Source organism: Ctenocephalides felis, unplaced genomic scaffold (genome assembly GCF_003426905.1).
Source record: "Ctenocephalides felis isolate EL2017-DRISC unplaced genomic scaffold, ASM342690v1 CF-g0.4_SCAFFOLD_00845, whole genome shotgun sequence".
Classification (NCBI taxonomy): domain Eukaryota; kingdom Metazoa; phylum Arthropoda; class Insecta; order Siphonaptera; family Pulicidae; genus Ctenocephalides; species Ctenocephalides felis.
Genome location: NW_020536999.1, coordinates 41,717,502 through 41,742,277, shown reverse-complemented (window position 1 = coordinate 41,742,277; position 24,776 = coordinate 41,717,502). Strand labels below are relative to the sequence as shown.

Sequence of the window (24,776 nt, the reverse complement as noted above, 5' to 3'; positions counted from 1 at the left end):
AAATCGAAAATGAAAATATTCACATATCTCCACGTTTCAGAAGTTTCTGAACATTTTGGCATACCTCAGAAAAATTGGATGTGTGTGTTTTGTGTGTCCGCATTTTTTCGTTCACGTTTTCTGGCGTACGGATCAACCGATTTGAATGATTCAAAAAACGTTCAATTTGTAATGATTGGGAGAAGAGGTAATTAGTTTTTGGCAAAGGCAGTTACAGCCATTTCGAAGATAGAGAGCTAAATGTACAAAAAATGACAGTTTTTGAGAGAACTAAGCGTTCGATTTGAATGATTCAAAGAATTTTCTGCTTGTTTTAACAAAATAATTGCTTTTGGAAAAAAACATTTTTTGTATTAATTTTTTTTTCAATTATTTTTTCAAAAAAAAATCTGAGTAAAGTTCTAAAGCTCACTTATATACTTTAAACAAATAATTTTAACTTTGCAATTCAGTTTATATAATTTTAGTTTAATATTATCTTAAAAATCTAAATATGTTATCATACTATGCATACGCTGCATTTGTTTTTCAAACTATGTATTCTGTTTTCTAATCTGCTATTAGATTCTTATAAGATTGAAATTGGAATTGAGTTAAATATATAAAATTAAATTATTTTGCACCTGTTTTATAGTTTTGTGTGCTGAATATTGATTTCGTACCTATATTATTCAATAACAATAATTTATTATTATCTATGAAATTATTAATACTGATGCAAAACTTTAACTTTTGTTGTAGAACAATAAATAATGCAGCTATTTATTTGAACTAATGTGAAATATGATATTTAAAGAATCAATTATTTACTAAACAGTACAACTTTTTATTCAAATTTTATTACTTATTATTTCATATATACTGTCTCTATGAAATCTAAATTTAATTTCATATTAATTGTGAAATACTATACACTGAAAGTGCTTCCAGTCGCAAATAATTGCTGTAAGTTGATACCTTCAATTCTGTTGTTGATAGTAGTGAATGAATCATGCTGCTAGGAAAGCGATTAAGAAAAGGAATAAATGTTTACTGTTTTTTCTATTTAGATACTATTGCGATTAAATCTTATCATTAGTGAAAACATTATTTTTTAGTGATAGTGGCTTTTGTTTTCGTGAATGAAAACTGTGCAAAGATACAATATAAAGTGAATCATTTCAGATAAAAAAGATCATTGATGAGTCGAAAAATAAAATATAAATTATTTTTATATATAGTATATGTATTGGATATCATTTATTGGCTAATATATTATATTACGTTGCAATACAAATAGTTAAATGCATTTATAATAAAACACAGTTTGTACGTAACTATTGGCGTTAAATTAAATATAATACAAATAACGTATAATAAAAAATTTAAAAAATAACTTGTGCAGATGATAAATATTTGCTTTATTGATACATTATAAATATCAGTATTTTTAACTTTCATTAGGGTAAGTTGTAGTAATAATAATAAATAGTAGTCTGCCCGAAGGCAGGTCCATGGTGTGAGAGCCACCACAAATAAATGATTCGCATCTCATTACTACTATTCCCCTTTCCCTTTTTTTATTTGATATATTTTCGTAAGTCGTCAATCGTCTGCATTTTTCTTTTTCCCTTTCCTTTTGTTCCTTCTATTTTACCCTCGAAGACGTCGTGCAGAAGGCACTCTTTTTGCAAAATAGGTCCGATCCAGCTTCCTTTTCTTCTCAGAATTATACTTAGTAGAGTACTTTTTTCGCCCGTAAGTGATAGTAATGAACCAAAAATCGAAAATGAAAATTTTGACATATTTTCAAGTCTAAGACGTTTCTGAACATTTTGGCATACCTCAGAATAAAGAATGTGTGTGCGTGTGTGTATGTTTGTGTGGATACAATTTTCGTCCACGTTGTCAGGAGTACCGCTCAACCGATTTGAATGATTGAAAAAGCAATCGATTTTTTCTAATGGGGATTAGTGCTGATTAGTTTTTGGGAAAGGTCGGGCCAGCCGTTTCCGAGATACAAAGCAAAGAGTGCAGAAAATGGTAACTTAGCTTTTGGAAGAAAAAACTTTTTGCTTGTGTGGACGAAACGATTGTTTTTGGGAAAAGCAAAGATTTTTTTTTTAAATATATTTGAAATCATTTAAAATTCTTCGTATATTTTATTACGGTACGGGAAGTTCCAGCAAAACTGTCTTAAGGCACAATGACGTACACCACTAGTTATTAATTTAATTATATTTAATCGACATTAGTGATGTAGGTGAATTCAAAAGAAAATTCGGAGACTTAGAAATAAGATAATCCAAAATATTTGGGTTCGTGAAGAGATCCGAGGAACATTACAAGATAGTTGCTTAAGAATTTGAAGGAAATCTATAACATTGATACAGATTTTATATAAAAATAAATTACTATCAATAAAACGACATGTGGCAAAAGACAATTCGTTAAATGTTAAATTTGTTCAGTATCAGATTGTGATCGAAACCCCTTTCTGGCTAAATTTTGTATGCTTTCAAATATAATGCCTTCAAGAATTTTCGTTGAACTCTTTTTATGAGTGAATCATTGATAACACAAAATAGATTTTGTTTTATGTTATGATAATAATTGCAATATTCTTAAAAAATTAGTAATTTTGTACTAATGAGCTTTCTAGTCAAGGCAAATTTTTATGCTACCGCGTTAAACTCAAAGCTTGAACGGATCCCAAATCTCAAAAAATTTTCCACAAGAAAAGGTTTAAAAAGACTGATACAAGATATTTCAAATATTTGCATATAATATTGAGATTATAAAACACATGAAAATATCTTTCACAAAGTGCAACATTTTCTGTGATATCACTTTCTTTCGCTTAGGATTTTTCGAGGAATCTTCAATTTCAGTTTTCAACAGTTTCACATTTGCGTTAAAATAAAAGCATATTTTTAAGATCATTGAAATTGGCAGGTTCTGAAAATAAATTTCATAATTGTGGACTACTAACCGACCATACGGCATTAAGTTTCCTCTTTTTAAAAGAATAAGTCTTTGAAGTTTAATCTCGATGCGTCATAGAACAACTTAAAGAATATTGCAAACGTTCAACGTTTTCAGTTTACGATTTGACACCGAAGCGATTGGATTCCGAAAACGAAACGAAAATAAATTGAGATTATAATAAATACAGATAAAATTTTATTGGTTTTATATTAATATTATTTTTGAAAAATAATATTAAATATATAAATTGAGTTTGATACACGTGTGGATACCTCCAGATACAAGTAAGCACCATTTCAGTAATGAAAACTCTATTAAGTTTTATAGAAATTTAAATTGCTCTGATGATTTTTTCTATTTGATAGTTATCAAATTTTATTTTCTTATTTACATGTAACAGTATACTATGCATTAAGTATGTATTATTAAGTAGAAATTTTAAATTTCTAGAATTTTTAATTGACATAATTTTAAATATCAAGACAGTTAAAATTTGAAAATATTCAGGAAAATTCTAATAAATTCCCCGCACATGTTGCAAGTACAAATTCACGTTTTGAAAATGTAACAAACAATATTTCTTTACTAGTATGATTAATTTATTAGATACTAAATATATTATCAATAAACATTAGTGAAAGTATGTAGGTTTATGAATAATCATATTTTTATAAATTAGTTTAATTGGTTTTTCATTAAATTAACATTAATATTTAACTAAATGAACATAAATTAATTATGCTCATTGAGCTTCTTCCGGGTGGTCTTACTCTCTACCAATTAATAATACATGGCGGTAAGAATTAATATCATTCGAACACGAATTTGTCAGGTTACAATTTATCGAAGGAAAATCTCTATTCATAATACATCATCTTAAATACTTCGAATTTCTGTTTCATATATTTTCTTGAATATTTTTGGAATTCAACTATTAAATTAATTTATAAAGTAGTTACAATGTTGCGACTTCTATCCTTAGGATGAGTTCAAGTTTGAAAATCTCTATGATATATTTAGAGTATGCATAATAGTTGAGAAAATATTTTGAGTAACGTAGTCGTTTTAAATCGAGTCCACACGAAAATATATATAACTAAATTATTTCTGAAATGTAAACATTGTTAGGATTTGCATTAAAATAACTTAGATTTTTTAAAATATCAATGTATCACATTTACTATTAAAAGCTCATTGACGGTCCTAATGCAAATGGTAAATATAACCATGGTTCCACAGAATCTACAAAAATAATACTGCCTTTCATTAGTTTATTAAATCTGGCTATTAAAATATGAACCGGCAGTAGTTTTTAGAAATTGCATACTGCATCTTATATAAAATATTTTTTGTCTACAAATCTTCTTTTATTTTTAATTAGGAAAATATTATAACAATCGAAGGAATTCCTTTTTAATAAGAAATCAAAAAGTTTCATGGAATGTAACTATTTATTAATACTGGAATTAACAATTATATATTTGAAATATTTGAAGTCGACAATAAAATTCCAAATGCAATTAAAATTAAGTATTCATACTTTAATTTATATATTATACGATATAACAATGAAGTGTGTTTAAAATTACATATAAGGTAAAATCCATATTTTTTAAAAATATACCCATTTAATAAAGAACGAGTTAAATTCGCTCTTCATCCGATTAATACTACTTTATTAGGTAATTGTTTTTGTGCAAAATCATTTTTAAATTTATTTTTAATATCTTTTATGTACAATATGGAATAAATATAATGTGTTGTGATGCTTTACATGGATAAACAATACAATTTTTAAAACAAAAAATCTATTACTGTCTGAATTAATCTACAGCAATATTCACAAGTTTTTTGTTCAGCAAATACCATGTTAAAAAGTTCGTTTTTTTAGCACGATAAACCTTTCTTTAAAAATTCAATGTAAATTTGTCTGCAATAATTTACAGTAAATCTACTCATGCAAAAACTTTTAGTACTACCTGTTGATTGGTTATGAATACTAATTTTTTTTAGATTAAGTATACGGTATAAGTTGTCTGTTCTTCATAACAATTAATTATTAACAATAATAATAATAAATTATTGCCGGGCAATTTGAAATATTTAATTAGCTAACATTTATAACCAGAATTTATCCTTCTTATATTTTCTAATATGATTCTCAAACTCTTTCAATCAGGTCTTTTCAATCCTTATCATTAGCAGTTTTCTCAAACTTTCACAGACGAAGTCTGTTTTGTCGGTTTAACTATTTCAATTTAGCCAATAATTATAAGTCTTATATTTTCTTAATATTTTTTAAATGATTGACCATTACTTTTTGGTTAGACCACTCCTAGAGTTTGCTGATATTTAGCCAACAGAAATTTTTATAATCGTATTATCTTATTATCTTATTATAATCTTACTAATACGTTTATAAGGATGTGTCTGATTCAAGTTTTTTCTTAGCCATTGTATTTTAAATTAATTATACATACTAATATATTATGACATTTATTAAAACTTGTGATAATAAATTTAATTTAAGTATCATTCTTGTCATAAAGTAGATCGCTTTCAGATTTTTTGTATGTCAAAATTATAAAAACATTTGTTTTAAATGGAAAGTTGTATTCTCTTATTAATCTATGCGTCAATAAACAATATGATTTGTTCTGCTTCGCCAATTAATCTACATACGACATTTAACTGTGAGAGAAACTTTCATAGGATTATCGAATCTTTTTATCATGAGAAAAATATATTTACATTATGTTATGAGACTTTTTTTGTTTTCGTGTTATGACAAGAAATTTAAAAAAACATAAATAATCATTGTAAAAAATGTTCTAGATGTTGTATATTATATTTCTATATGTGTTGATTTTACTAATAAAACTACGCAGTGTTTATTATAATTATTAAAACGATGCACTTAATAGTTTTTTTTAACGATTGATGAACAAATTTTCATAAAAATGCTTAGCTATACCTAAATTAGAATATTCTTATAAAGCAAAATTACTTAATAAAAGCATTTTTAACTTGCCGTAGGGTAGGTTATAGTAATTGCAAGAAAAATAAAAAAAAATCATATCTTAGATTTTCATACTTTAAAAAAAATGGATGTATGTGTGTGTGTGTGTGTGCGGATACAAGTTTTTGTCGACGATTATGGGAACACGCATTAACCTCTTCGAATAATTCAAAAAACGTTTGATTTCTATTGATAAGACGCTGGTTAGATTTTTGCAAAGGCAGGTCTAGCCATTTCGAAAATACGGGGCAAAAAGAGCCAAAAATGGCAATTTAGTTTTTGAGAGAACGAAGTATTGAAAAACGAAGTACATTTTAAATTTTTGCGAAGGTAGGTTTAGCGGTTTTAGAGACCGAGTGAAAAAAGTAAAAATAAAACGCAATCTTGCGATCAAAAATGACCATTAGACATATTCACATCAAATTATCAGATATTTGATAGAGATTTTAATAATACGTATGAATTTTGTTTACATTTTTATGGGTTCCATACCAAACAGCCATCCAGCACGATTGGTTTGAAAAAAAAGTTCAAAATTTTCAGAAAAATTCAAAGTATAAAAAAATTTCGAAATATAAAAAAATCTAATTTTTCAACAAAGTCAAATTCTTTCAAAAAAATCTTTTCTTTGAAGGTTTTTTAAAAATTTCAATTTTTGGCACGTGAAGTTGCGGCGAATTTGCTTCCTATGCCATGCACCACTAGTCTGCGAATAAATTATACTTTAAAATACGGTTTTACATATGATTTTCAGCAATAAATGCCAATAGAATCATAAGAGTTCAACATCATCCTTTTCAAAAGTCATTTTTGACCAAATATTATTGATAGGTTATTTTTATAAATACGTAATTATTTTTTGAATTATCAAAACTTATATATTAAAATTATGTTTGTTAATTAAGTCTCAGATGAATGTAATCACCAACGCTGCTGACACCAAACGGCTACGGAAGTTCCTAAATTAGATCCGATACAGGAGACAGAATCTTGTTCATATCTTCGATGTATGAAAGATTCAAGGTTTAAGGGATACTAAAAGAAAACATCAAGGTTTACGATAAAATTCGCCGCAGATATAACACTGTAAGTAAAAAAGTTTAAATTGATAAATTAATAGAATAATATTTTGAAATAATTGGCTTCTTCGTTGATTCGATGATCATCTTGTGTCTTTATATTGAAAGTCATTTTTCTAATACCAATACTTCAAAATAAGAACTAAAAACTAAAAGTTAAAAATGCATTATTTTTAATATGGCTTTATCAATTATAATACATGATTTTCACTTCAGATATAAATAATCATATTTATCAATTTATTAACTAATGCTAAATTTTCTTACTACTCGTTTCTCGTTTTAGTAATTTCTTGAATATTTTTGGTATCTGCGATGTGATTTTACATATGGCATGAAATCTACAAATTTTATATTGGATAATACAAATTCCAATAATATGGAATATAAAAAAACATTAGTTTAAAATTCATCGACTTACTTACCCATTTATTCCTCAGTCTGTCATAGCCGTTCATAATAATCTAATGAATATAGTCTATTCAAAATGTTTTATTTTAGCTTCATATATTTTACATTAAATTTTTTGTACATTTGTTAGAATTATATATATATATATATATATATATATATATATATAAATATATTTACATAAATCTTTGTCCAGTAATTCTATATTTTTTATTTTCTCTAGTTCTGACACCATAGCGCTGACAGGGCCGTATTCACATCGTACGCAATGCCATATGGCTCAGGGATCACCTGACGCGGTGCTCCGAGGCCCGCGGGGGTCCTTACCTGTGAGAGTTCTGCACTGGAATAGGTCAAAATGATAATCTTGTCTCTCAAGTTTTATTGCATGCGCTAAATGGAAATGATCAAAAATATTCGTTTCGAGTATAATATATATTGTAAATAATGATTTTTCAAGAATGTTGAATATAAAAATGCGACTATAAAATTGATCGGCTGCGGACTTTATATAATGATCATGTAGTTACTAGATTTACATTTGCTTGACATGAATCTTTAAATTAACATTTGTTTATAAACAAAATATTTTACGACTTAATACATTAAATCAGTTTGATAGTTCACCTTGTTATACATTAAACACCCAGATTTTTATAGGCTACATCGAGTATTTTTAGAACATTCGAAGTTCATTGGGATTTTGAATTACTTGTTTCTATTGCCCACAGTTAGGACTTCAATGAGTTTAACATTACATTTTCTTTTTTTAATCAAAAAACTTAATCCGTTATTTATAATTATTCTATTATACTTGTATAGTGCTCTTTTTACATTTTGCACATGAGAAAATCTCTTCATTTGCAGATAAGTAATCTTATGTAAAATATTATCAATATTTGCTTGTGCATCAACCTCCCATTTAAATAAACATTCGGGGAACTTTAATTGCTTGAATTGTTTATTTTAAACTGTAAAACATCGTTGCTTTTCCTTGAACTTACATTCGCTTGGCTATATGATCACTCTTAGTATTGAGTTGCATTCGTTTAACTGACAAAACTTATTTTGTGTAGAAAAATAGACATATGAAAGCGATCTTAGAAAAGTACAAATATACTTGTAATCAAATATATGTGAAAAAATTATTAAATATCGGAATATGATAATCATTTTCTCAAAGTCCACAATAGATAATATTTTTTAATGTTTAACGTAATAACGAGACTTTCAATAAGTTAGGAAAAATGTTATATGCATGGTCCGTTGTTGATTTATCATTTATTACAAAATGAATGATTCCATCTTTATTACAGAACAGGATATGTGAACTTAGGACCGCCTCGCGCCCTTGCGAGCCGAATTGCGGGCTCTGATGAGCGGCCTTGCTGTTGTGTCGGAGTGCTGCCCTGGCCGCGCGCTATTAATAGCCCCCGTGGCGGCGGCCGAGCTCTGTTCTGGCGTCCTCGCAATGCAGTGTCTCGCGCGAGCCCAGAGCGCGTATATCGTCCCTCTGGTAGTACATCATTACCCGCCATACAGGCTCTAGGAGTCGCGAAGACGCCTGACGTATCGTTGACAGTAGGAGGCCAGGATGCGCGACCGCGCGTACGTGCCAAACCCGAGCTGCCCGCTCTTTTGAAGCCTTGTGCTGGCGCTGACACGCTGGATCGCCTGCAGCGTTTTCGCTTTGGCCGCGGGGGCCGTTCTCGACACAACCGACCGTCGCGGACCGGAGATCGCGCCGACAGCTTGCGGGAACTTACTGAACGTCTGAAAGGCGCCACTAGTTCCAATGTGCCCCCCGTGCCACCTACACCGCCGCCGCTACCACCGCCTGTACCGCCACCGCGAAACAGAACACCTCGTTCTCCGCCCGCAACTTTGCAACAGCATGTCTGCAATACGCAGCAGGATGACTCTTTTGACGTACAACTCAGCAAGCCAGAGTCGAGAGCCATTGTTGGATCTTATATTCAACGAACCATACCATTCCGGAGTGCATCCTTTTCGCAGGTCGACTATTTACCAGATGGTAAAAAGTATGTTCGAAACACACAGAATCCACGCATTGCCTCCGGATCTGTGGCGGCTGAAGCAGGTCTCACGCTGCCACGAAAACGCGAGGGTGTTAGCCCAAACTCCAGAGTGGCAAAGGAATTAATATCTTCAAATGAAATACCAGCGATTGAAAGTGATTCACAGTTAAAATGTTATGAAAATGTGCCAAACGAAATAGATGAAAGTGATACACCGAGTGACAATCGAACATGTGCAGTCGAACTTAACAATATACCCCCTTCACCGGAGTGTCCTGGGACACAAATTGAAGGTAGCATAATTGAAAAATTAACGTCGGATATTCTTTTGCAGAATGTCACGACAGTTGATAATGATTCAGCAAAAGTTACAAAAAGCCAAAATGGAAATTCAAAATTCAATACATTTCCAAAAAGAAAAGATAGTAGACAAGATGATTTGCCGTATTCTTCAATTGATGCTGAGAACATGAAAAGTTTTGGCAAACGAGATTTCGAGAAAGATTCTGAAAACTACGTATCATCTCGAAATTGTTTGATTGATACTTCCTCCAGTGAACCCATGGTTTCTATTAGTGCAAGTGAATCAGATAAAACTGTTGTAGATAATTCTTCGAACTCAGGTGTAGTTGATATAAATCTTGTTAATGAAAACTCACAGGTACCTCAAGAAACGAGTGTAGTTAAACCCGACTTGCATACGGCTGTGTTAACTGTTGTACCAGTGCCGGTTTATGAATGTATTGTTCGCGAATGGTCTTCAACAACACCAAGTGAGACAGATCAATGGACTGCTGCGACACCTACTTTAATTACAAGTGATTCGGTTAAAAGTGATACTCCTTCTCCAGATGTAAGCGTTGCCGAAGAGCGAAAACGAGTTGTGGATAAATCTAAACGTAGGAAAGGTATTTATATAACACAATGGCCTTCTCAGGATACGGATGTTACGGAAGATTTAAATGAATGTAAAAGTAGCGCAGAGGAATTGGTAGAGCAAACTAAACTTGAGAATCATGTTGATGATTCGAAAACTGAATGGCGAAATGAATCATCAGACTATAAAAGTAATAGATCTACTTGGTCTCCAAGACCACCTTTGTCTTGCCAAACATCAGAAGAAAAAGAAGAAGATAATCGAAAAGCATTCAATAGACGAATGGAATCTCTTTCTGATGGTGAAAGTGATCAAGGAGCTTCTTCGCCTGGTAGAGATCATACCACCTCACCTTCTCCCTCACCTTTTGATTTGTCTGATTGTGAAAACAAACCTATGCATCCTCCAAGACGCTACTCGAAAAGACCTTTGCGAGGTCCGTATGGCCAAATGCTTGAAGCAGAGATGAAGAAACCTGATGCATCAAAATTTTCCAAGATGCAATACAACGAAGAATTGAAGTTTCTGGAAGAACTAATTTCGCCAAAACAGCAAAATCAACAGGATTCACGTGCAGCCCGCGTTCGTCAAAATAATCGATCATTTGATGCATCTCATTTGACCAGCCATGCTGCGCAACAGCAGAATTTGACACAGGCGCAAATAAGGACGCCACCTAAACGCAAGCAAGTAAATTTAGGACAGCAAGAAGGTGGGCTGAAGGAGCCACCGAGGACAGTTTATCATCAAAGAACTGCATCTAGTCCATCGCAACTGGAAAATGCTAGGAGTCCACCCGAACCAAGTGCTGAACTATTGGCAGAACTTTTAAGAGGAAGCTCCGAAAGATTATGCACCGATACTGGAGGATTAGATGGAATTCCAGCTTGCGTACAGAAGTTTTTGGTGAGTGTTTTAAAAGATTTTTAAAATTCTAACACACACACACACACACACACATATATATATATATATATATATATATATATATATATATATATGTATACATAAGGATAACTTCTTTACTTCTTATATTGTACGAAATTCCTTTTAATAAGTTACACATATCGAATATTTATAGATCCCATGATGTCGTCGAGTGTATACTCGTATTTTAAAACTTATTATTGTTCGGGTTCTTGTGAGAACTCGACTCATACGAAATTATCAGGAATATTTCTATTAACGAATTGGCAAGAAAGTGGTGCAGACGTAAAATGCGGGGGTTTGCTTTCGTATCCTGTTTGCTTTTTATGAATGGAAGCTGAATGTCGTCACACTAGATTGAGAGCTGGTAGGGAATAATAATATAATATTTCAATGAATAACTGGGTGACGTATTATTTCTTGAAGTATATAACTATACCAAATATTTGTGAGCTTACCTGAATTATAAGATCAAACCTTTTAATGTTAAATATGAAAATATGCAGAAATTGTAAATGATTTTGAATGAATTTATATTCTAATAATTATATGACTCTATGCTATGTGTTACTACAAATCTAGTTCTAGAAGAATTATAACAGGGCTAAAAAAGACTGAAGTCATGTATCCATTTTGCTTCTTTTGGATGCTGAACGTAAAACAGGGCGTTGCGTGCTTTCATGTTCTGAGTTAGTGATTGATCCTACTTTTTCTACCGAATTTTATTCGACACTTCGTAGGATTTGTGCAGGTGTCTTTTTCAAGCATGATCTTTATATCGCATATTGCGTTATTAATAGTCCGAGATGGTCGTCGTCTCTAAACTTAGAAACCGTCGAAGGAACGATGCAACGGAAATCGCTCGATGCCGCACGCGTTCTAGAGAACAACGTGCTCACTAACTTAGGTAGAGACCACATGCCGAGGATGATGAGTTTATTTATCACAGATACGTAAATAGAATGATTATTAATTAATTATCTTACATCTCAGCTCACGTTTTTGGCTTTTCTTAAATGTCTGTACAATTGTACGAGTTTAGAAAAGCATGAGCAAACTGATGATTAATATATTGAGAATATATGCATATTGCATTTCATTTCTAAATTTCAAACGTTGTGTTTTGAGAACAATGATAACTATTTTTTGAATCATTAATAATAAAATCTATAAAGATTTAAAATTAAGACAAAATACAAATTAAGTTTATTTCTTATAATCAGCTGTTCATACAAGTCTAACAATAAGTGAATATACATAATTAACAGATAATAGGCAATATACAATATAAAACTTATGTAATTTTTGTTAAGGATTTATGTTGTGATTATTAAAAGTTATTAAGACTAGTGTGAATGCATGAATTTTGGATCATTTTTAAATCATTGTAAAAAGAGGCAATCAATTTTCATTTATTTATCAGTGTTATAAGATGCAGAAAAAAGTAAAAACAATATTTTAAAAATTAACAGTATGTTGAAGTGGTGGGGGTCATAAAAATGACAATTCAAAAATAAAATAAAAGAATATTAATCTATAATAATGTTGCATTGCCATATACTAGGATTAAGTTACCAACATTTATTGGACAAAATAGCGACTGTTTCAAAATAAAGATAGTTTTTCTCGATTGAGTTTTTCGATTTTTTAAAAAATAGTAAAAATTGAAATTTGGAGATGAAGCTAGTATATGCTTGAGAGAAGTCTGTAAAGAAAATTCTCAGAATATTTCAATCGTGGGCATCGTATGGAAACAGAAGAGGATGTTCATGATCAAACGGTTATATCTCTGAAAATAATTTAAATTTTAAAAAATCCTCTTGTACACATATTCTTGTTAAACTTTGAAAATGCGAAACAAAAGAAAAGGACTAGTTTTTTGAATTTCTACACTAGAATACCGCCCTAAATTTTCGCGTATGTTTTCTTCTATTTTTTCGTTAGTATACAGTAAAGTGTATATTTAATGTGCATTTTTAAGTTAGATAGAATATTTATAATTTTTATTGCTTCAGAATATTTATAATTTTTATTGCTTCAGAATATTTTGGCGCTTTATTAATTTGTCATTTTCTATCTAATTTTCACATATTCCCATACTCGTCATTACAGTAGTCCGAAACTAATATGATGATGTTTCTATTTAAATATTTTATTAATTTCGTCGGGTTCACATAAATTAAGATGATACGAAAGTAGCAATTCGAAGGTCGATGATCTTGTCGGCGACTTTGTACTAAATGGTATATGCTATGTTTTATTAGTTTTTAATTGCAGCAATAAAATCTGCATATTTAATTTATTTATTAATTTATATATCGTCATATGATTTTATGTGATTTTTTTTATTTTTGCAAAAACAAAATATTTTGAATATAATTTATAAAATAAACCGTTATAACACCTAAAATTCACATAGATGTTGAAAATTAACATTTAGTATTTCCTTCTCAAATTATAATTGTAGAATTTGTTGAATTGGTTTTGATTAAAAACTTATAATTTGGTTGATTGCGCATAGTTATATATACACTAAAAATAAACATTCTTCAAAATCTCATTACGTGCATAAATAATATAAAAAGAACTTAAATTTTGTTAATTTTGGCGATGATCCAATATAATATGCCATATGGTGCATATGAAATTATATAATTTTCTCAAAAACTCAGTTTATGTTGGTGGGACAAAGTTTCCAATCATATGTTTAAAATAATATTTAAAAGCTTAGTAACATTTGTTTGAACCTTTTGTTTAAAATATTTTTAAGTTTAACACTGAATCTTATGCCTAACTAAATCTTATCGTTTCTAAAAATCAAGATATGAATAACTTCTACCATAAAATTAATAGAGCTAGTAATAGATAAAATTATATAATTTGTAATTAATTGTTCTTTGTTAATATTTATTTTACAAAACTACACGATATTATTAAGGAATATATACATAATAGAAATACATTTTATTTAATCAATCTTATTAACTATATAAACGACTTGGACAAATTGTTTAAAATTATGTAATGAACCATAATTTTTATTTAAATATTTATTGTCAAGGCATAAATGTTACTGATGCTACAAAACTTATTACTTATTTTGAAGCTTTTTGTTCGTTCGTGTTTGTTTTGTTCAGTGTGCAAGCGATGTATACTATCAGTGGCGGCGCTAGACCATTCGTGGGCGTCGGCGAAATTCGTTTGCGAGGCCCCCTTTTTTTGGCAGTTGCAAGTTGACTAGTGGTACATGGCATCGTGCCTAAAGGCAAATTGCTGAAACTTTTCGTGCCGTAATTTAAATTTTTGAAAAGCTTTAAAAAAATTTGAAAAGTGAAAGAAATTGACTTTTTTTAATTTGAAATATTTTGTTGAAAATTTCGAACTTTTTTCATAGAAATTACGTTGTTTTAGCTGCTTAGAGACGAAATATCGAAGCGCGTAAACGCCGCGTTGCAGTCTAATTTAACTCACTATTAATTAAAATCTTTATAAAAAATCTGATCATTTGATGTGCATATGCCAAATGGCTTTTGTTGTGCTTTTTTACTGGATTTCCAAAACCGCTAGACCTGCCTTCCTAAAAATGTAATCAGTTTAGCACTTTTTGCCCCGTATCTTCAAAACGGCTTATCCTGCCTTTGCCAAAAAACAATCAGCACGTCTTCTTACCTTCGATACATGTCAAATATTTTCTGAATTTTTCAAATTGGTTGGTCCATGTTCGCGAAATCGTCGACGAAAATTTGCCAAAATGTTCAGAAATCTTTGAAGATATATAAAAATTTTTGTTTTAGATTTTTTTGCATTTGCATTTTGTATATAAGATTTATTTTTAATTGAAATAGACAAAAATTACACAAGTTAAAATAAACAAACTCTTCGGCAGAAATGGTTTGTTCTCCAGCTATTAGAAAAGGTCTAAAATTAAATAATTATCGCGAAAAGGTTTTCTTTTGCCCAACCATTTGATTAGCAAATTTTATGTTTTTTCGATCATTATGAATAAAAAATGGTTGGAAATCACCGACTTAATAACTAATTAGACAAAATTTTGCAATCTGCAAGTGATTAATTAGATTTAAAAAATCTATGTTCATACTAATTTGAGTGCACAAATCCGCACATCACATAGTAGGTGCACATGGTCTAAAAGCTCGTCCCATTATTCTAAAATTTAATGAGGTTTTATAATTAATCATTTATCGTAGTTCCATAAAATTTATGTTAGATAAGACTAACAGGTTTTTTTTTGAAAAAAGATTTTTACAATAAATTACGAAGAAACTGTGCGGTCGATCTTGACGAAAAACAATTCAGCACGATCGCCAACTGAAAACTTTCGATGAGTTTTTGAATTTTTAAAATTGGTTCAGAAATGTCAAAATGTCGTTTTTTTTAAGACGCTTTAATTTTTTGTTGACGATATCAGAGCGGATCAACCGATTTAAAGGATTTAAAAAACATTCGATTCGTGTTGATAAATTGTCAAAGGCAGGTTCAGCGGTTTCGGAGATACAAAAAAAGTTTAAAAGGTTATCAATTTTATTTGAAAGAACTGATCATCCCAATAGAATGTTTAAAAAAATATATTGCTTGTGTTGACGGTGTGAAATAATAATTAGTTTCAAATTAACAGTTTTTGTTATTATCTCATTGTTATTTCTCATTGATCAATTTTTATTGATCATTGATTACTTTTATTCCTCGAATATTTAATAACTGTTTCGATACGTTAAGATTCCCACTCGTATGTATTTCCAAAAAGAACGATGATTTACATTGTGCTCACATAAGAAATACACAAATATAAACAACCAGAAAATTAGCTCGCGCGAAGTTGTTTAGATTTAATAATCTATAGTGTTGACAGACGATATTAGATAATGTCCATAAAAGATAAAAGAGTAAAATGATAGTGCCTGTAAACCACTAAACACCTTCTTTACTCGCATATCCGTATGAAAATTAACTAAATTTTAAATAATTAAAATTTTTCCGGGGCCTCTTGCGAGGCCCCCCCAGGCGCGAGGCCGTCGGCGGCCGCTGACACCGCCGACGCCTAGCGCCGCTACTGTATACTATAAGCTAATTTTGTTTCTATAATGAAAATTAACCCTATATTCACTTCAACCAACCTACGATGTCTCTTCTTTTGTGTTTTATAATTACCACAGAAATATATTCGTCGTAAATTATTTTCCAAGTTGAAGGAATATAATGAAGCAGACACGGGCTAATGTAAATAGAACACGAGCGCCGAGATTGAGGCGACCGGAACTAGCATATCGACTTACCTTCAGATTTTCAACTTGAAAGTTTGCTTTCTAGTATATTTTAGAGATTTGTAACCTTTTTAGTAGTATTCTTAGTAACTTTTGGTACTAGAACAATAATAATAATGATAATTATAAAAACCTCCATGAATGCGGGTTTTGTACGCTTCAAAGCTCCATAGCTCCAAAGCATAAAGAAATCTTGTCCATTCCAATGACTTTGTTGTTATTAACTTTCCGTAGGATAAGTTATGGTAATGGGCCAAAAATCTAAAATGATTTTTTTTGTATATCTCCACGTTCTAGAGGTTTCTGAACATTTTGGCATGCCTCAGAAAAAATTGATGTGTGTGTATGTGCGGAGACAATTTTTCGTCGACGATTTCGGGCGTACGGGTTAACCGACTTCAATAGTTCAAAAATATTCGATTCCTTCAAAAATTATACATATTGGACATAGTGCTTTTTGTATATCATGTATAAATTATGTTATCTGTTATTAATGATTTTGAACAGCACCAAACCTTTATGTCTTTAACAGAAAAATTAAATCTGAATAAATTTAAAAAAATGGTGTCACTCTTTCCTAGTGATCCGTAATGATGGATAGAATTGGTGATTAGGTTTTGACAAAGGCTGGTCCAACCGTTTCGGAAATATAGAGTTAAATGTGCTATAGAGAACTAAGCATTATGCTTGTTTTCATTTGATTTTTTTTTCGAAATTCAGTTTATGTTACCCTTAGAAATATAGGCAATGTTCTTCATTTTAAATCCGATTTTAAGTTTTGTTTATTTACTTTTTATAAAATAAGAATAATGAAAGTTTTTATAATAATCTATTTCAAAACATTTAATTTTCCTCGTACTCGAAGTTCCAGCAATTTGCCTTAAGGCACGATGCCATAAACCACTAGTTATTTTAATTGCGACCCATAATTAATATAGAGTTTTATTACATACTCTGATTGTTGTTTAACCTTGTCATTAAAAGACAAAAAGTGCAACTATTTTATTTGATATAAGTATTATGTGAAATTGATCGTACATACGAGGCAAGTAAATTGAACCAATGGCGCCAAAAAATGCTTGATTTACATTTTACAATTGCGACTAACGTAGCAATTATACAGAGTATACTTCCTCGGTACTTCCTATTGGATTTTGATGACTAGGTCTTGGTTTCATAATTTATATGTTTTTTATTCGAAAAAGCTTCGATTTTATTTTGAAATGACTATACTTTTCAATTTTCAATATAATTATTACATTATATTGAAAAATTGCTTAAATTTAGATACGCACAGCTGGCTGCGACTAAAGGCATAAATATTTGTGTTCTATTGTAGATAAAAACATTATTTCTTTTTATTTATTACATTATTTTCTATATATACAATTAAATATGAAATAACTAGTGGTATCGTGTCTTAAGGCATATTGCTGTAACTTCCCGTACCGTTATTAAAAATTCGAGGAATGAAAATGATACATAATTGTTTTAAATAATTTCAAATAATTATTTATTATAAATGCATACTGTAAATTCATAAGTGCTTATTAAATTGGGCGACCAGCGTATTCTACAAGAAATTTGTTCAATTTTTTTTTTAATAGCATTTTTTTGATAATTTTAATTTTTTTTCAATATCTTGATTTTTTTTAAAGTTCGAAATTTTTTGTAATTTTTGAAAAAAATTGTTTTTTTTAATATTTTGAGAATTTGGAAATATTTGAAATCATCCGATTTTTTTCCATTTACCATACTGTCGAAAATGTCTAGGACATTTGTTTGAACCATATAAATAAACTTTAAAATTAAAAATCTTGGCACAAAACCCAAAACAATTGATAAAAAATGTGTACACATTATAAAAATATCTGATAATTTGATGTGCATATATCTTGAACGAACATTTCTGACCGCCAAATGGCATTTTTCAACTTTTTTTATTGAGTGTGTAACCGCCAGACCTGCTTTTCCAAAAATTTTATCAGCTCTCCGTTTAGTCAATTACAAATACAAATATAATGTTTTGTAAATTATACAAATCGGACGCTCCGTTCTCTCAAAAACTGAATTAGGATTTTTTTAGATGGCTATAGTATTGATTGTTATTATTAGATTTAATATTCAACGTTATTATCGCCATTATTTTTTGAATTTTCATAATTATTATAAATCCTAATTATCATTTTATAAAAATATTTCCACATATTGATTTTATTGTTTTGCCGCCTTAGCTTGGATTGTAATTATTTGATGGCTCTATTTTAATTATAATTATTAGATTGAATATTCTACATTATTATCGACAATTTTTTGCACTTTTTCAATTGCTTCAAATCTTAATTTTGAAGTTATAAAGACTTTCACAAATATTAATTCATGTATTCAGAAATTTTCATATAAGGCACACCACCCCTGGTCCAGCTTTTTGATGGCCTTAGTTTTGATTATAAAATGAAAATAAAATCATGATTAGTATAACATGAAAAGCTTAATTATTTGCATATTACCTTAAATATAAACTATATCTGCAACAACTCCGCCTGGTGCGCACTATAGAATATCGTGTGAGAATTTATTACACTTCTCGGAAACGAGAAACAACCCTTGTCTACTCATGAGAGAAACCGCTGTCGAATTCGATTTGCATGTGCATCGTATTTGTGTATGTGCTAATAAAATGCGCTGCGCACTTTGGCAACTGTTCCTTACCTCCTTTAGTTTTCTCGTCTTCTCCTTTCTTGTTCGAGTTTTCCGTTTTACAACCCTGTGACGTCACATCACGACACGTGTCTGCAATTCGAACGCAACAAGTATCATATCAGTGCTTTTTAAAAATTTGGTTAATGAATACGATTTTTGAAGAATATTTGTAATAAAAATATAAATAGTCCACATTTGATTTAACTGTATCCGTCACATCATGTACATGGATTTGATTGTGGTCCGAATATGAATAGTTTATTGTAAAGAGCTAACTATGTTGAAATTGATGCCATAAGATAAATTAGCGGTGGCGTAATCAGTTCGGGCGAGGGCTAGCACAAACTAGTCCCGGTTTGCTGGTTCGTTTCTAGTCAAATTTCCACATGTGGTTATAGATCTCAAATATAGCCTGAAGTGAGAATCGCCTCTTGTGGGTACAGTTGCACATAAAATAAAATGTAACTGGATAGGACAATTACTGGTTTGCCATCTATTCAAAAATCCATATAATAACGTCAAAACAACTACTGATTGTCCTAGTGTGACAGATTGTAGTTAATAGTTTTTTTTTTAATAGCAATCAGAATACAGTACAACTTATGAGCTATTTGGCTCATAAAAGTATAATAAAAAATATTACTTCAATGATACTGATAATAAAAATTTTAAGTATAATATCTTGAAGTAGTTGATCTGCTAAATACCCTATTGTAAACATACTATATGCATAATTTGATGGCGATAAGTAGTAGTTTCGTTCATTAATATTTTGAATGTTTTTTTTTTATTATACTATTGTCATATCACCAGCTATAAATTACATATTTAGTACCGTTATGAATATTAATAATAAAAAAAAATCAAATCTATAGAGAAACTGGAGTTTAATATTGTTCTTTAATATTATTTAAAAACAATATTAAACTTCTGTTTCACATAGATTTGAAAATTTTATTTTGATTATATAGATTATTTTTTGTTTAAAATATCTGTATTCCAATCTGTAAACTTATCAATTATTATAATCATGCAAAATTACAATATAAACCAGAGGCGACTGGCCTTACATTTAAAAAATTTGCTGAAAATATGAAATTTGAATTTTTGAAAATCTTTATAACTTCAAAATCAAGATATGAAATAATTGCCAAAGTGCAAATATTTGGCTATTATAATGAATAATATTCAATCTAATAATAACAATCAATACTAAAACCATCTAAAAATTACCATATAAACCAGAGACGGTTTTCCCTATAAATTGCTGTAAATATAAAATTAACATTTGTGAAAATCTTTAAAACTTCAAAATCGAGATTGAGAAATAATTGCCAAAGTACAAAAATTTGGCGAAAATAATGTAGAATATTCATTCTAATAATAACAATCAAAACTAGAGCCATCAAAAAATTCTAATATGAACCAGGAGCGGTTGGCCTTTAAACAAAAATTGCTGAAAATATAAAATTATTTGTGAAAATATCCTATTTCACATAGATCTGAAAATTTTATTTTGATTATATAGATTATTTTTTGTTTAAATAACTGTATTCCAATGTGTAATCAATTATTATCATTTATTAATATTTGACAATTTACGTACATTCCTTGAGCTATATACAGTAATGTACACCATTTACACGGTTTTCGTTTTACACGTTTTCGATCTTACGAAGTTTTTGAAAATATTTTTTTCAACAAAATTTATTAATTTTCCATTTACAAGAAATTATAAACACTAAACTATAATTTGCTCAAATCTGCTATAACTGCATAAAATGTATATTACAGTTGCAGTTACGAATTCTTAGAACATAGTCTAGGTCTATGATGGAAATATGTAGAAAATAAAAGAAATTTGTAGATGGGAACTCCAAGTTTCATGATCAAAGCTAAATTTCATGTATGTATAAGCTAGCTTGCTTGAAATTCCAAACTAAAGAGCATCATTTATTTAAACTTTGTTGCAGTCTGTATATCGTGAAAAATAATGTGAATGTTCAAAATTCAAAGCATTTACTATATTTTAATTTGAGCTTTCAGTTAAGCTTTTGAGAATCTTTAATATCTCTCGGCTTTTGCGGTTGCTTTCGCCCTCCGATCCCAGTTCGAAACTTCGGAGTGAGGTCTACGGCAACCTTGAAGTGTTGACGCGACGTAGAACTTTGTTTCTAAGTTTTGCCTTGGGAAAATTTCAATTGATACGTCATACTTCCTTCTTACTTTTAATATATAAACAATTATTGTCAACAGATCCTTTGAAAAATATCACAGAATAGGATATTATTTTGCGTATAGGGATTAGTCAAGATATTTTGTTATTTATAATGTTGTATTACGACTTTAATAAAATGCGATGAAAAGACCATGACTGTTGGCCTTGTTTTTGTAAAGGCAGAAGAGATTTTAGAAGAAATAAACAACTATTGAAATATCAACATTAACAAATTTTACGAAAAATGATAATTAATGTGAACATTTCTGTGTCAGTTTTGAGTAAAATTTTATTTTTGCGTTTTTTTCCAAATAACTTTGATATTTTGAATTTTTGAATTGAACAAAAGTAATTAAAAATATTTTTTATACTTTATTTTATTATATAATATTCCTGAAGAATAATTATTAATATCAATTACACCTTGCTTAAACTTTTTAATTAAATTAGTAAATATATTAATTGATAATGCTTGTTTGAAATAACTTTCATCATTGATGTATTATTTTTATAGTATAATGCTAACTTACAGTTAAAAATTGAAATTATAAGAAGATATATAGAGTAGAGCGGGGCTTTAAATAGTTTACCACCGATATTTCGAAACTAAGAAAAGTTAAAAAAAAATTCAATAAATATATTTGAAAGTAGAGGGATAAAGCTGTGTAATCAGCCATCATCTTGGTTCTTTACGTCATACTTCGGAAGATAAATTAGTTAATCTTCGCTATCAGATGATAAACGCAATGTTCGAAAATCCATAGCAAAAGTTGTGGACATTACTTATAACATTATTTAATTGTTTTATAAGATATTGTTAATTTTAAATTAGATTCAATAGTTCCTTTTATATGACCTATATAAAATATTAAACGTGGGCAGGATTAAAAGAACCAAATGAAAATTTACATTGGCGAAGGTGTAAATAATAAAAAATAGTAAATAATGAAGTAAATTAAGTTATAAAAAGCAATTTCTTAATAGATAAATCAAATAAAATAGCTATTTCAACTCTACTGATGAATATTTCTGACGAAATACCAAATACAGGTTATATACTTGGTTATCTCTATAAAAAATGTATCCAGGAAGTTTATATTTTGTATTGGTTGAATAATGTAGCTATTATTTTGTGAAATCCATATTAAATTAAAAACTAGCTATAAGTGGAATTCTGTTTTGAGGCAATTATGGCATCGTGCCTTAAGGCAAATTGCTGGAACTTCCCGTACCGTAACGAAATGTTCGAGAAATACTGAATGTTTTCAAATAGATTATTATAAATATTGTAACATTATCTAATATTTATAAGAATTATATAAACTGAATTGCAGAGTTGAAATTATTTGTAAAGTATATTAGAACTATAGTCAGAATTAAAAATAAAATCTGAAATATTTTCGATATACACAAAACTAAAAAACTAAAAACTAAAAAAAAAAAAAAAAATTGAACGAATTTTTTTTCCATAATCAATTATTTTGTTAAGACAAGCAGAAAGTTCTTTGAATCATTTAAATCGGACGCTTAGTTCTCTCAAAAACTGCCATTTTTTACATATTTAGCTCCGTATCTTCAAAATGGCTGGGCCTGCCTTTGCCAAAAACTAATAAACACTTCTCCCAATCATTACTAATTGAATGTTTTTTAGTTCATTCAAATCGGATACTCCGTTCTCTCAAAAATTCGATTTCTATTTTCTGCACTCTTTGCTCCGTATCTCCGAAACGGCTGGATCTGCCTTTTGCCAAAAACTAATCAGCTCTTTTCCCTATCAATAGGAATCGAATGTTTTTTGAACCATTCAAATCGGTTGATCCGTGCGCCCGAAAACGTGGGCGAAAAGTTGTATCCATACATACATACACACACACACACACATACACACACACCTACACACACACACATCCATTTTTTCTGAAGTATGCCAAAATGTTCAGAAACCTTCAAAACGTCGAGAAATGTAAAAATTTTCCGATTTTCGGCCCATTACAATAACTTACCCTACGGGAAGTTAATAAGACATTTGACGTGTTTGCCCTATCGCCTTTGGAGTAAAAAGTATCAGGTGACAAATTTTTGAGAAACAGCTAAGAACATATGAATGAATTTGGGAGTTTTACTGAACATAGTCAGATAGTTGTTTGTTTGATATATTTATTTGTTGTGATATAATTGGTTTAGTTTTCATAATATAATTGCTCAAAATCAAATTGGACCTTTGCGCACCGTCCTATCTTATACATTATTGTCTTATAAAGATAATGAATTTAAATTTCTTTATTATTATTATAGTTATTATATATTTTTATAGCGTTGGTTATTCTTCTAGAATGAGTTACTTACAATAATTACTCTACATTTTCAAGGCTGGTAACTAATTAAAAAACGGTATAAAATATAATATACCTTAGCCCCCTAAAAGCATTCAAGTAAGCATGTGATTATATATATGATTAGTTGATGATATAATGGAATGTAGAACTTCTGATTTGCTTAGCATTAATTGGAATGTTCTATATCTTACAAAGTATTTCTTGATATCAAATATTATATCGTTGCTACATAGTATTCGATCTGCCGTCAAAATGAATCGATCAAACAAACAAAATTCCCACATTGGCATGAAGCGTGGAATAGTGACCATCTGCGCGATGCCGCATAACAGCAACAGCCCGATGCCAAAATTTATCCCGCTTGGGCTATTTTCAATCGGCAAACGATGACAGTTCTTTTGAGCTCGTGGGCTTTGACGCACATTCGCTGGACCAGTGTTTCTTCATTATTGTTGTTGTCAAAATGATCGTTAAACTCTGACACTGATATTGACCTTCATGGATCGTAATGTTTAATCTTATTTCCGAATTTAAATTGCTTACCATATGACTGAATCGTACCCAGAGATCGCGTAGGGTGTGCGCAAGTGAATACACTTACGTTGTTTTGCATTATTAAATAAACTTATCTATTTCACTAACAATAAGATTTATGGTGCACACTTACCAATCGTATGAAGAAACAAGTGGTGCCTGGCATCGTGACTTAAGGCAAATTGCTGGAACTTTTCGTACCTTAATAAAATATTTGAGAAATATTGAATGTTAACAAATAGATTATTATTAATAATGTAACTTTTATAATTCTTATTTTATAAAAAGTAAATGAACAAAAATTAATCAGTCGGATTTAAAATGAAGAACATTGTCTAACATTTCTAAGTGTCATAAAAACTGAATTGCAATGTTAAAATTATG

General features: G+C 29.8%; 1 protein-coding gene across 1 annotated transcript in view; it reads left to right on the top strand.

Annotated features, from left to right (window-relative positions):
- Positions 1–24,776, top strand: part of LOC113383351 — a 111,876-nt gene that overhangs the window by 7,139 nt on the left and 79,961 nt on the right. Inside the window, exons 3-4 of the mRNA XM_026621624.1 lie at positions 7,700–7,828; positions 8,793–11,298. Of these exons, the coding sequence (XP_026477409.1) occupies positions 7,700–7,828; positions 8,793–11,298 (2,635 nt within the window). The remainder of the gene's footprint in view (positions 1–7,699; positions 7,829–8,792; positions 11,299–24,776) is intronic.